Raw genomic sequence first — 14,726 nt, 5'->3', positions numbered from 1 at the left:
CTGAAAATCAGGGAAACCTCCACCCAGACCAGGGGTCTGGCAACCCCATTTCTTTCTCTAGAATGACTTGATCATCTGCATCATCCTGCCAAGTGATAAGGAGAATTTATACATCACAACAGATGCAGAGTTACATGAACAGCATGGTTTTATCACCTGATGAATTATCATGTGTTTTTGTACTCTCTGATCTAATGCTTGGCAGCTAATTTTAACTGCCAGGGGGGATTGCAATTGTTTATTTGTTTTATATGCTGCATAGAGCACCATATCCCAGAATTCTCAGCTGCTATCCCATCCACCTAAGGCCAGGCTTAGTCCCACTATTTAATTTTAGAAATGAAACTACATCAGGTGTATTCTCATCAATTTTAGTCTATAGGGCTGTTACAGTATCACTTTCCGTTCACAAAAATCCTTTGAAGTATTAAATGGCAGGCACCTACTGAAAAAGAATTTTGTTTTATCTCTTTGTGAGGGGAAAAAAGATGCCTTCTCTGAAAAACTGCATTTGAACTAATTGCCAAGCTGTGCTGTGTTAGCAGCAACTTTGAAAAGATAGTTTAAATACATTACATACAAGGATATTTGATTCAGGGTATTTTTCCTTTGGTTTTTTAGTGTTTGGTTTGATTTTCTTGTCAGACAAAAAGCAGAACCAGGTATACTGAGCTGCTGATAAGTGGATGAGGGAAATACTTCCAAATTCCATAATAACATTTCTTAAAAAACTAAAGAATGCTAGATTGCTCGTAAATAATGCTTGTGAAGCTGAAGATAAGGAATTTCTTAGACTGACCCTTCCATATTGGAAACCGTACTAGAAAACCTTATATTACTAAAACTGAATACATATAATATTAAGCATGTATTATCAAGGAGACTCAAACAGCAGTTCTGGGATTTTGGCTGGACAAGTAATTCCAAATCATACTATCACAACCTACATTACATACCCGAAAATGAAAAATTCCTGCATAATTGTGTTTGAAGTCTTGGTCTTTTGGAACAACATTTCCCAGGAACCGCTGCTGCACAGTCAAAGAGCCCAGCGCTGCTAGAAGCCAGCAATCACCTCCAAGAAGATAAGAGACTAAATGTCATTATTCCCAGTCTTGCACCCAGTCCCAGAAAGAGGGATGGAAGCATCTTTAACCAGGTACCCAAAATAAATTTGCTTTCTTCCCGAAGGAATCCAAACTTTGGAGAAAGAAAGAAAGAAAGAAAGAAAGAAAGAAAGAAAGAAAGAAAGAAAGAAAGAAAGAAAGAAAGAAAGAAAGAAAGAAAGAAAGAAAGAAAGAAAGAAAGAAGGCAAACTGTAGACAGTATCTGAACAATCTTTTTGAGGGCACCAGGTATTATGAGAATTATTCAGTGGGCAGGAGTGTTTCACCCTTCCCTCACTTGCTTATTCTCCCCTACATATTCCCCTGTGAGGCTGGCTTTCCCACCTCAGAGCCAAGTTTGGGGATTAGGGATGCTGTCGATTGAAGCCAAAGTGTTTAGGCTCTCTTTCATGGAATGGACCTTCTGTGATGCTGTTTATCTTGTCTCTAGTTTATTTTTACTGTTTTAAATTATTGCTTGATTTTTAAACTGACAAACTCTTTTTATGGATCCCATGGTTGGTTGGTTTTTTAAAAGCAGTACATCAGTATTTTAAGTTAAATAGTAAAAACATGGCCTTTTGGGTCATTTTCTAAAAAAAAAACCAAACATGGCCTTTTGGGTCATTTTCAGGGGAGACTCTGCAGCCAAGAAAGGGTTAATCAACCTACTCTGGTCTGTTGATTCTCCCCTTTCAGTGTTCCTCTCCTTGTGACTGGGTTGGAAACCTGAGTCCGCCATGTAATGTGTAGATCTGTCCTCATCTCTTAGATCTCAGATGACTCCTTTAATGCCTTCCACAATTTTCTGTCTCATAGATAATTTAGCAGTCACCTTATAAAAAATAGTGATATCTGCTCAAGTGCAGAAGAGCCTGTCCCTGTTCGCAGGCCCACTCTGGATATTCCAGCCAACCCAGACAATGTTGTGGGAGTTGTATGAACATTCTCAGGATGTGTGTCCTGGCCCTTCACCATGATCCAGCAGCACTGAAGTCTTCAATCAGTTTCACCCTCTCTTCATCCTGGTCTTCTCTCCGTTAAGATACCCCACTATCCTTTCTGAACTGCAGGTAACAAAATATGGTTCCCTCCTATCTTTTCCTTTGCAAGGGTGGGGGAAAAACCCTGAAGTGATTTTGAGCAGAAAATGGCAGGAAGGGAAATAGTTAATCAGCCATTTCCCTCCTGCTGCTTGTCTGCTCCTGATTGCAGCAGAAATGAGTCTTTCACTCATCTCCCACACATTGGCCCCCAGCTGTGCAAAAAAGAAAGGACCTGAGATCAGCCTTGCCTGTAAAGTAGAGGAACTAGAGCTCTTAAGGAGCAGACAGGGTTGTGGTGAGTCACAGGCCTATTTTTCCATTCTTTCTGTCCAGTTCTTTTTATCACAAGCTGCCTTGCTGGCATTTACTCCTCAGTGTTCTAACAACGCATCAAATGGTAGATGGGCATGATGGGCCCCTCATCATCATTCCAGACCCATCCTTTCCCCATTCTTTTTGGATCCCTGTTGGAAATAGTGTTATCTCCCTTGCCTCTCAAGGTCCCAAGAGTAGTGTTATCTTTGACTTTGTTTTTCATTCTTCTCGCACATTCAGGCTATTGCTAAATCCCTCCACCTCTCTTTTTAAAACTTGCCTTTCCCTTTCTGCCTCAGCAGCTATAAACCTTTTGCATATCCAGGTCATCTCTCACGTAGACAATTTCAATTTTCTCCTTCCTGGTGCTCGCTTGCATTTACTTGCTCTTCAGCAGGCTGGAATAATTTTCTCTTCCATCACTGTGACCATATGAACCCTTGCTGTCTGTCTCTGCGCCATTTCCCACAGCATGGGCTCCTTTCTATCCCCCTTCAGGTTCTTCAGTGCCCTGTGTTACCTGTAGCTGTTCTCTCACTCCCCTTTCTTTCCTTCCTCCGCTTCTTCACTAGCATGTAACAAACACTGCCCTTTCCTTCACCCACTGTCCACGCATGCTCTCCCCCCCCCCTTGCCACTCCCTGTGCCTTCTGGATTAAGCCCCCATCTCAGCCAAGCCATCTCTTCTTTCAAATCTCTCCTAGTCAAAACTCCTTTTTTTAAAAAAACAAAACATTTCCTTCACACATCATAGATTTTTCTGTTCTGAACTACACTCTCTCTGCTACAAGTAGATGCTCTGCCACCTTTTCTACTGTGTTACCAGACCCGGGATTTTTTTCATCTTTCTCATAGTGATGGCTTGCTTCCTGAATTGAAGCTGGGGGCACTCAATTAAGCATGATCTTTTGGTTTCCTTTCAAAACTAGTGGAGCTTTGGATGTCTTGAGTCATATCTTTGGATGTCTTGAGTGATATCTACACTTACATCATGTTAGGTAATGCAGCAGTCCTATTCATAGGGCATTGCATGTGGTATAGCCAGGAGATCTGAAGATTGTCTGGCAGCCTTAAGTTCTAACTCTTTTGTGGTGAGCTGAACTTATTTTGAGAGTGCTGAGAGAGCTCTGAGAGCTGTGACTGATCAAAGGTCACCCAGCTGGCTTAATGTGGAGGCGTGAGGAATCGAACCCAGTTCTCCAGATGAGAGTCCATTGCTCTTAACCACTACACTATGCTGGCTCTCTACAGAGACCACTGGGTGGGTGGGTGGGTGGGGTCATCATCACAACCACTAGGCATGCTTGCTCCTGACCTCTTTGTGTTCATCAGAACTTCTCTACATGTGTAAACTTGGTTCAGGCATTTTAATGTGTACGGGGAAGGTGGAATGAGGCCAGCAGGCATGATTCCAGTCCTCCTTAATGTGTTCATTGTATACATCACAGTGTATGAACAGTTCTACCAGTGATAAAGATCTAAATATTAGTTAACATCAACAATGATTATGATGATGCTGATTAACAACAACTACAACAACAACAATAATAATAGAGAATCTGGATATTAAATATATTTACAAAGGAAATTACAATAAGGGGCAGGCAGAAATTGAAACCATGCTGAGCTATTGGAAGGGGGATTAGTAAATTGTTTAAAAATAAGTAAATAATGCACAAAAGTATTGAATGTTAGCAATAAGTAGCCACCTGTAGCCTTGAAATAAAATAAATAGCCATTGATTGGTTATGATAGGATGAGAGAACATGTACATGTCCAAACAAAGGTCAGTCAACGGCAAAGAGAATTTTGATCTCACCTATTTTCCCTTGGAGAATATCGAACCTGCTCACATCATCCACGATTAACTTGGGGTTTTCTAGTATATCCTTGAAAAAAGGAAAAAGATACCATGATTTTGACATTTAATAGCAGCCTATACTTCTCTATTATATTTTTTCAGTGAAGACAATTTTCACTATCTCCCTGAGCAATTTCGTGTTGTGCTGAAATTTCAGAACAGGAAGGGTCCCACGTAGATAAAGCCTTCTTCCCTCCCTCCCTCCCTCACCAACTATCTTCCACTGTCTTCTCACATTTTTTTTTAAATCCTAATTTTCAAAAAATTCCTAGGTGGGACAAGCTTGTACCCCAGAGGAGACAGTTTAAACTTTACCCATTCCCAGACCAGCTCCAAGCTACAACTTTGACTACATAGATAAGAAGATAGAACCAATGCATGGAAGGACGATTGATTTAACAAGCTATTTCCTGGATTTTCTAATGCTTTTTTGAAACAAAACAGACTACCCTCACCCAGATTAGCAAATCTGATTGAATGCTTTCATGCAATTGTTGCATGAGTTCCAGGGCTATTTTGGGGCAGGAACGCACAGGAACGGAGTTCCGGCTGGCTCCCAAGTTGGCCATGCCCAGCAGGAACTCATTAGCATAATAGGCCACACCCAACAGCAGAAATCCATTAGGATTGGCTTCATTAGGGTTGTGTGGCCTAACATGCAAAGGAGTTCCTGCTACAAAAAAAGCCCTGGGTTTTCACAACAAACAAGGCAAACAGAATAAGAAGCAAAAGGTGGGTGTGGCTGGATAACCACACTTCTGGTAACATGGGGGTGCGTCCTAATGTGCTAATGAGCTGTGGTGGCAGGGGTGTGGCCTAATATGCTAATGAGTTTCTGCTGTTGGGTGTGTCCTATTATGCTAATGAGTTCCTGCTGGGCTTTTTCTACAAAAAGAGCCCTGATTATTGAGTTCTTTCACTATAGAACAAACTGGAGGAAACTGACAGTGTAATCCTACAAAGTTACACTTTTCTAAACTCATCGAGTTCCATGGATTTAGAAGACTGCAACCCTACTTAGGCCTGTACTGTGAACACGATTATTTACAAGGATGATTTAAGACTATACTCCCATTTGGTAAACAGAGATGTCAAAAAGGTGTATAACCCACATATCTGGCTGAAATGCTGGTGTTTGCTTTTGTTTTCTGTTGGGGCACAATTTTCATAAATCTGTGTTAACATTTGCCTAGATGGTGATGACACTGAGATTCAGTAGATCCCGAGTTTTCTTTTATGGTCTGGCATGATATTGCATCATAAAATGGAACAGATTAATAACTTGTGTCTGTTTATTAGCTTTGAGATTACTGGGGTTATCCAACTGAATCCCAGCTTGGACAAACAGCTATCCAAGTTTACACTTGACTCATGTACTATGAAAATCACAGCCACATCTTAAAAGGCCATATATGCTAGCCTATATCCTCACTGATGCATGAAACTGCCTTATATGGAGTTCAGCTATTGGCCTCCCTAACTCAGTAATGGCTACTATGACTAGCAGATAGGGATGGGCATGAATGAACCACAAAAATACGGTTTGATTTGTGGGCAAACCACAAACTGAACCATGAACTCCATGAACCCAGTCGGCTCGGATATGAACTGAACCGGGTTTGTGAGGCTTGTGCCCAAAACAGCTGAGCTGCAGGGGAAGCCTGCTCCCGCAGCTGAGTTGTTTTGGGCTGCCCCCGTGGCTCAGCTGTTTAAAGGGGCTTTCTTGGGTAGCTACCCCAGAGGCTGGCTGCCAAGTAAAGCCCCTTTAAACAGCTGAACCACACAGAACAGTTTACTCCCAGTGGCTCAGCTGTTTAAAGGGGCTTTCTGCTCCACACAAACCACCATGAACCGCCATGAACTGCATCAAAATCTGTGAAAATTCATGGTGGTTTTTCAGTTCCCAAACATTGCTTCATGAATCACAAATCGGCCAAAACTCGTGATGAATTTTAGTTTGTCCACTGGTTCATGCCCATCCCTACTGGCATAAGCTCTTCAGAGTCTCATGCAGAGCAAATATTTTCTTTGCTACACAAGATCCTTCAAATGAACTGTGCCCCCTCCTTATTTTCCCGTGCTTCCTTTGGTACTTCACACTGCATCAGAAAATTCACAGGGGACCCTCCATTTTGGATCTGTGTACACTTGCACGTCTTAGCATGGGCCTAGCAATTAAACATGGTGTCTAGATCAAACTGTTATCAAAATGACAGTGAGGCAAGCTGAGGGCATGTGAGGAATGTGAAGCAACTCTTCTGTTAATCATATGAAAGCCATATTTGGTGGGAGTCAATCGAAGATCCTTTTCCCCAAGGACCTAAGGGGTACCCTCCCTGATAATCTGGCCTTAATAATGACCCAGATAATCAAGACAATCAGTGGGCCAACCCCAGCCATTTCCTCTTTATCTTAAATGCTAGACAGGAAGCTTTCTCCCCCTACTCCATCAAGTGCTCAGCCATCTACTTGCCCATCTAAACTCTCAATCTCCCTAAAGGAATCCTTCTAGATACTTTTACATGTAAAGCAAAAGAAGAAAAACTGTCTTCCACAATGCACACACACACAAAAACCCTTTTCAAACTAACTCATCTCCTGAGAGATGGACTTTTAAGCACTCCTACATTTCAGTGCCAACACCTTTTCCCCTCTTCAGTCTCAGCAAAAATGTCTAAAAAGTCATCCCTCAGTCCATCCAATTCATAGCAGGGTTTGGATCCCACTGTGTTACCCCAACTGTACTTGACCCCCATATACACAGGTTATGGTCTTGACAATTAATACCCCACAACACAAGTGTTTTCTCTTTGCTAGCAAAAGGACAGCACATGTATTATTGGTTTGGGTAACAGGGGGCTCTACAAGGTACTGGTTTGGTACACATAGGTTTCCCCAGTGGGGCAAATAGTTCTCCATGGGGCTGTTTCGGGTCAGGAAAATGGCATGGGAGCAGGCTTAAGTCCATACCCCTGTGTGGTACAGTCCCAATCAGAATCAGGTCCATGTCACTGGGCATGCACAGTTTCTGAGAATACAGGGATGAACTCAGGAAAATATATCATGTAATTAGGCCAACCAAAAGTCCTCCACCTGCATCTGAGCTCTTTGGGACATGGTTGCTGAGAGGTGGAGCATGGCTGAGTAACTAATCTGCTATTCCTTTGTCACACAAAAGAGCTCTTTCCTAACATGAGTGGAAGCTGCTTCCCTGCTGTTGGTACTATCAAGTGAAGACCTGATGTGTTTTTTATGGAGGTCACTAGAGTTTTGTGCCCTCAGGCCCTATCCACTCAATATTCCTGAAATAAAGTCCATTTGTTTGCTTGTATTCAATCTGCTTAATGAAATGGAAACAACATTTCCTGCCTGCGACTGCTTCATAAGAGAGGTGTCACTGCCTATTCAGCTGATTGAATTAGATGTAGATTTCAGGAGTAATTGATGTCTGCAAAGGAGATGTGGCATTATATTGCCACTCGCTGTATTTCAGCATCTGTAGCACGATGCCCTTTAAAAGGACACAGCTCTCATGGCATTGAAAGTGGCTTTCATTTCCGAGGACACGGCCTGGAGAGAGAAGAAACTTTTCCCTGGTTTTGATTGTCAAGGAATCCCATGGGAGTTTGTTAAACTTTCCTTACAGCATGCAGCACAGCAATGTAATAAAGTCAACTGCTGCTTACTTGCTAGCTCTCTTATTAACCAGGGATGTTTGGCTGGCAGGGTAGTGATTGGCAGTGGATTTCTAAATAAAGTGATACCCTTCTAAATTTATTGATGTTAATCCCATAGTAAGGGGTGTTGGCTACGTGAAATGCTAGTATGTAGGGCGTTGGGCCAAACCACATGTCATGCTGGGGATCTGTGTTTGGATCCTGGGACCAGCATATCTACGGGACCGCCTCTCCTCATATGTGCCCCGAAGAGCCTTGTGCTCTGCAGATCAATACCTCCTGGTAATCCCTGGCCTGAGAAATGTCTGCTTTGCCTCAACCAGGGCCAGGGCTTTCTCAGTCCTGTCCCTGGCCTGTTGGAACATGCTCCCACCTGAGATCAGAGTCCTGCAGGACCTATTACAGTTCCACGGGACCTGTAAGGCAGAGCCATTCTGCCAGGACTTTGGTTAAGGTGGCGGGCGTTAAACCATCTCAGCTTCCCCTGCATTTGGTATCTGCCCAGTGCCTTTCAGATACTGTTTATTACCTATGGGGCACTGTTGTATAGTAGGGAACCTACCACCAACTGCTTAAAAACTGCTATAAATTGGGCTACCTATTACTGTCTGTTTAAAATGTTACAGGAGACATTGGACTGTTAGTGTTTTTGTACCATGTCGCTTTGATTGTTTAAATTGTTCAATTGTTTTTATATTATCGGTTTTATTTTTATTTTATATGTTGTGAGCTGCCCTGAGCCCACTTGTGAGGTAGGGTGGGATATAAATTTAACTATTAAATAAATAATAAATAAACAAATCTTCAGACATACAATTGAGCTGCAAAAAGCAGCTTTGGGGAGGGAGGATTTGACAGGGGAGGCAGCATGGCAAGGAAGGGTTAACACCACTTTCCCCAGCACCACATGTTTGATGGGTTTTTTCATGCTCAATTACATGTCTGGTATCATAGTATATACAGCATAATATATACCATAATGTATTACACCATTGTATATTACATGAATATTGTCCTTAAGTGTAAAAGCCATAATGGTCATGCTCCTTCTTCTCTAAGAATTCACCCCATGGAAAGTGCTTGCCCACTCCAGAACCGCTGATTTCGGGAGGGGTGTTGAAAGACCTGAGTCAGATTGAGGTGACGAGAGAGGAGGTCCTATGACTGATAGACAACTTAAAAACTGATAAATCACCAGGACCAGATGGCATACATCTGAGAGTTCTGAAAGAACTCAAATGTGAACTTGTGGATCTCCTGACAAAAATATGTAATATTTCATTAAAATCTGCCTCCATTTCTGAGGACTGTAAGGTAGCTAATGTCACTCCCATCTTTAAAAAGGGTTCCAGAGGACATCTGGGAAATTACAGGCCAGTCAGTCTGACATTGATACTGGGTAAGTAGGTGGAAACTGTTATTAAGGAAAGGATTAGTAGGCACATTGATGAACAAAACCTATTAAGGAAGAGTCAGAATGGGTTCTGTAAGGGAAGATCTTGTCTCACTAACCTGTTAAGTATTCTTTGAGAGAGTGAACAAATATGTGGACAAGGGGGACCTAATAGATGTTGTTTACCTTGACTTCCAGAAAGCTTTTGATAAAGTTCCTCATCAAAGGCTCCTAAATAAGCTCAATAGTCACGGGATAAAAGGACAAGTCCTTTTGTGGATCAAAAACTGGCTAATTAATAGGAAACAGAGAGTGAGTATAAATGGGCAATTTTCTCAGTGGAGGGTGGTAAGCAGTGGGGTACCACAGGGATCAGTACTCGGTCCGATGCTTTTTAACTTGTTTATTAATGATTTGGAGTTGGGAGTAAGCAGTGAAGTGGCTAAATTTGCAGATGACACGAAGTTGTTCAGGGTGGTGAGAACCAGGGAGGATTGTGAGGCACTCCAAAGGGATCTGTCGAGGATGGGTGAGTGGGCGTCAATATGACAAATGGGGTTCAGTGTGGAGCCAAAAATCCTAACTATAAATACACGTTGACTGACAGAGACTGACCAAGAGAGAGATCTTGGAGTCATAGTAGATAACTCACTGAAAATGTCTAGACAGTGTGCAACTGCAATAAAAAAAGGTCAATGCTATGCTGGCGATTATTAGGAAGGGAACTGAAAACAAATCAGCCAGTATCATAATGCCCTTGTATAAATCAATGGTGCGACCTCATTTGGAGTACTGTATACAGTTCTGGTCACCACACCTCAGAAAGGATATTATACCATTGGGAAAAGTGCAGAAAAGGGCAACTCGATAAAAGGGTTGGAAAACTTTCCCTATGAAGGAAGGTTAAAACACTTGGGGCTCTTCAGCTTGGAGAAATGACAGCTGAGGGGTGATATGACTGAGGTTTATAAGATTATGCATGGGATAGAGCAGGTCAGGAAAGAAGTACTTTTCTCCCTTTCTCACAATACAAGAACTCGTGGGCACTCAATGAAATTGCTGAGCAGTCAGGTTAGAACAGATAAAAGGAAGTACTTCTTTACCCAAAGAGTGATTAACACGTGGAATTCACTGCCGCAGGAGGTGGTGGCGGCTACAAGCATGGATGGCTTCAAGAGAGAAATAAACATATGGATCAGAGGCCCATCAGTGGCTATTAGCCACAGGGTATAGATAGGAACTCTCAGTCTGGGGCAAGTATTCTTGGTGCTTGGGGCGGGGGGCAACAGTGGGAGGGCTTCTAGTGTCCTGGCCCCACTGGTGGACCTCCTGATGGCACCTGGTATTTTTGGCCACTGTGTGACAGAGTTTTGGACTAGATGGGCTATTGGCCTGATCCAACATTGGCTTCTCTTATGTTCTTATGTTCTTATTATAAAAGCTTGCTGGGGGGGGGGGGCTCTCTTTACAGATTCTTCTGTTACAAAAGGCAGAAAAAGGTAGAAAATTTGTTAGATGAGCTTCCTGTGGAGTTGGCAACAATCCAGAGTTTGTAACTTGGTAGACAGAAACCAGCTTTTCCAAAAACAGAGCCCTGCACATCACCTCCCAATGCCTGCAGGTCAAGCAGCTCTTCAAAGGGAGATGACCTTATAAAATCCCAGGCAACTTTTCTTCTTGCTCCCCTATATCCCCTACATTGCCACAGATGCGTTTGATCGTTGGATTTACCATGTTTGAAGGTGGAAATCAACTGTTGGTTCATGCAGAGCAGCCTCAGAACCTGCTGAAGCAGTTTGCATCAGGTTTTTGCAAAACTGTGCATGCTCAAAGATGCTGCCGATTCAAATTGATCGACAGCCATTAGCATCACTAAGGATTTCTTAGGTGAACATCAACGGGTAGGATTATACTGAAACACAGCATTTATCGATGATTGGTTTATGTGATTTTTAAAAGATTTAATTGTCTATTTAAACAACTGCCTGCTGAGCAGAGCAGCTACTGAACAAAGCAGGTACATAGCAAAGGTGGGGCTTAGTGTAACTCAGTCAGGAATGCACAAAAGGTAATTTTCACTGTACTGCACGGATAGTAAGCAACACAGGGGAACAACCTGCCAAATACCCACACAGAGATTAACAAACTATGGAGCCAGACACCGAGAGGTCAGGTCTCCATTCACAACTGGCAAGCAGGATGCAAATGGAACCAACAAATGTTCAACATCCCTATCCCCAACCCACTCGCTAGGACTGCCCAGCAGGTCAGGAAATGCTCTGGAGAAACACAGGCTGCATCCACAAATGGCTGGATATTGTGTTATTGCAATCATTTACAACTGCATTGCCTTGTACACACAGGAAAATCCAGTTGAGAATGATTACTATACCACAAAAATCACTGTTTGGATGGGAGACCACAAAGAGGCCTGTTTGCCATAGTGAGATTTTTTAAAGGGTGGCATGCATCTATAGTAAATAAACAATAATTACGTAATTCACATTTACTGGTAAAGGGCATGGACGTCAGAATCAAAATGATTGACAAAAATGACGACTTTGTGTTCCAAACCCTCAGGGACTCCCATATCAAATTGACTCGCTTTACAAGTCAAAACAAGTTGTTTCTAGCTGTCAGCACTGCCTGGCATCTGCAAATCAAGCTGTGTTCTCTCTGCTTTGTGCATTACCACCAGCTATAAAGATCCCAGACTCTGAATGTAATTGGCAATTCTCTTGTTGATGCATGAGATAAAATTGAAGCCCGCTTCGCTCCTCAACTGCTATATTGAATCTGGAACAGTGACAGTAGTAAAAAAAAAGTTATCTGTCACTTAAATAACCAAATACTGCATGACTCAGAGGATGCAGAACAAGCAGAGACAAACTGGATCGGGGTGCTATTTTTCTTTACCGTCACTTTGCTAAGCCAGCCTTAATGGCTGGCATCACAAAGAAAACACATAGCTATGAGGCAAAACTGTGTCCTGGTGAAAGTGGGCTAACACAATTGCTTTTTGGAGCTTGCAGTGGAAATTAATTTCCAGGATCTTGCTAAACTGTATGGATTCACCCTCTGCTATGTTATAAAACAATCTCTTTGCTTTAAGATCAAAGGGTAGATTTTGACCCTTGACCTTCAGACCTCTTTTTCAAAACTTTAGTGTTTTTTTGGGGGGGATATTTTTTTGATATTTTCTCTATGAGTGTGTGTGTGTGTGTCTGCACCTGGAAATCACATTGACCTCTGAGGACTGACCTCTACTGAGGGCCTGGAGGATACTCAGAGATGTGACTGAAAGCCTGCCTCTGTCCTGCCAACTTGGTATTCCAAGGAAGTCTCCCATCCAAGTACTAACTACAGTTGACCCTGCTTAGCTTCCGAGATCTGACAAGATTGGGCTTACCTGGGCTATCCAAGGCAGGGCAAAACTCTAGTCTTTGAGCGCCAAAGTTAACTATTAACCATTAACTTCTATCACTTAAGAAATTCTAGAGAAGCATGTCTGACACCAAAGGCCCTTGAGGTCTAGTGCCCCACATGCTCAGATTTCCCAGAGAATGGACTTGATTTTAATAGTGCACCCCTGCTGCTTTTCCAACCACAGACTAAAATAAGTGGTTCACTGTGATGACAGCTGTGATGGACTGCACTTTAAAAGCTTATAAGTGCAGTATAAACATGTGACAGACTGTGAAGGGTTAATGGCTCACAGAGCCAGAGAGCCTTGAGTGACAGGCTGCTCAAAAGGATTTGAGCATAAAGACTTGGGAACTGACTGCTGAGGAAAATTCAGTTTAGTACTGACTGAGTTGGAGATAAGCCCTGACTGAGAAAAGTTTAGCTCTGACTGAAGAGAGTTTAACACTGACCGAGGACTGAAAAAGTTGGTAAGGAGGAGTGGGAAGATTGGTGAACCCCCCCCCCCCAATTTGGACCAGGAAAAGAGAAGAGATTCCTTGCTCAGTTGAATGGGAGGTAGCTCTAAAGAGTGGAGTTATACCTGGTGTGCTCAGAGAAGGAATTTGAGTGCTTGTTAGTGTTATTTGAAACCTGAAGAATCAGTTAAACACTGAAACAAAAGCCTCTCATCTCAAATATTCTAAAACTGTGTGAAAAGTTTAAAACCCTCAATTGCTGGAAACATATGAACTGTAGTTTGTGAAAATATTAAGTTACTTCAGAGTTCTTATTGATTTACCTCAGACATTTTATCCCTGATTTCACCTGACCTTTCCCTCTCTATGTTTAATAAAATATTGTCTACATTTTTTAATGTTATAAAGCCTCTCATATGCCATTTCTGAAGTCTAAGCTAAGAGGGTGATTTTATCCCTTCCCTCAAGTTTCTGGGCTGAGCCAGCATAAAAATACAATAATGTGACAGGCAGTGTTCCCTCTAAGCTGAGTTAGTGTGAGCTAGCTCACAGTTTTTTAGCCTCCAGCTCACAGGTTTTTGTCTTAGCTCAGGAAGATTGGCTCCAGAGCAAACTAATTCATGCAGCAGCCAAATTGCTCACTCACAACTTTAATGCCAGGAGCTCACAAGGCAGAATTTTTGCTCACAAGACTCCACAGCTTAGAGGGAACATTGGTGACAGGGTAGGGCAGCCATAGATCTTCAGGAAAGGAGAAAATAGATAAAGTGGCTGCTCAGTCAGAGGGGAACAGAAAAACAGAGGGAAAATCCTGTGTCTGATGGAGGAAACAGGGCTAGGTTGTCATAACATCTTTCAGCTCTATTGAATGCCTTTGAGCAGGTGAAGACAGCAGAAATCATAGTATAATTTTATAGAAAAGTTGACCAATGACATGATTACTGTAGGGATGGTTTAGAATGCTGTTGGGGGAGGAGATAAGTCTTGGAGAAGGCCTGAGGGTGCAGTTAAGCTAGGCACTTTTGCTACTAGAGACAGGTTTATCCAAATAAATGTCAAATTTTAGTTTGGCTATTGAGGAAAATTTGGAATGAATATAGTAACATTCCTCAGGACCTGAACTTATCCCCCAAACTCCATTCTCATTTAAAAGATTATGAAAAGACATATGTGACCTGAGAAAAAGAAAAAGAAATACGTGCCTGGGATCTTAGTCCATCAAATCAGAGCTGTAGCCAGGATTTTTTTGGGAGGGGACACCAGGGCACTGGGAGTGCTAACTAAATTTAATTAAATTAACAAAGAGGAGTAGGTCCTTATCCTGGCTTCTTTCCCATAGTATTTTCGCTGTCGGAAGTGGTGCTGTTTTCCCCTTCCTCCGGCACCACGTGTCTATCTCAGGGCACCTGAAGCCAAAGTATGAAGCAACCCCCCCCCCCCCGGACCC

The 14,726-nt window shown here is 42.4% G+C and overlaps 1 protein-coding gene across 1 annotated transcript in view; it reads right to left on the bottom strand.

The window, feature by feature from the left end:
• The window catches only part of CAPN13 (calpain 13), a 139,864-nt gene that overhangs the window by 87,494 nt on the left and 37,644 nt on the right, over window positions 1–14,726 (bottom strand). The window contains exons 3-4 of the mRNA XM_015413874.1: window positions 4,287–4,356; window positions 957–1,075 (exon numbers count right to left, since the gene is read on the bottom strand). Coding sequence (XP_015269360.1) covers window positions 957–1,075; window positions 4,287–4,356 — 189 coding nt within the window. The remainder of the gene's footprint in view (window positions 1–956; window positions 1,076–4,286; window positions 4,357–14,726) is intronic.

This window comes from Gekko japonicus, unplaced genomic scaffold (genome assembly GCF_001447785.1).
Source record: "Gekko japonicus isolate JY-2015 unplaced genomic scaffold, Gekko_japonicus_V1.1 scaffold1392, whole genome shotgun sequence".
NCBI classification, from domain to species: Eukaryota; Metazoa; Chordata; class Lepidosauria; order Squamata; family Gekkonidae; genus Gekko; species Gekko japonicus.
This window is presented reverse-complemented; position numbering and strand designations above follow the sequence as displayed.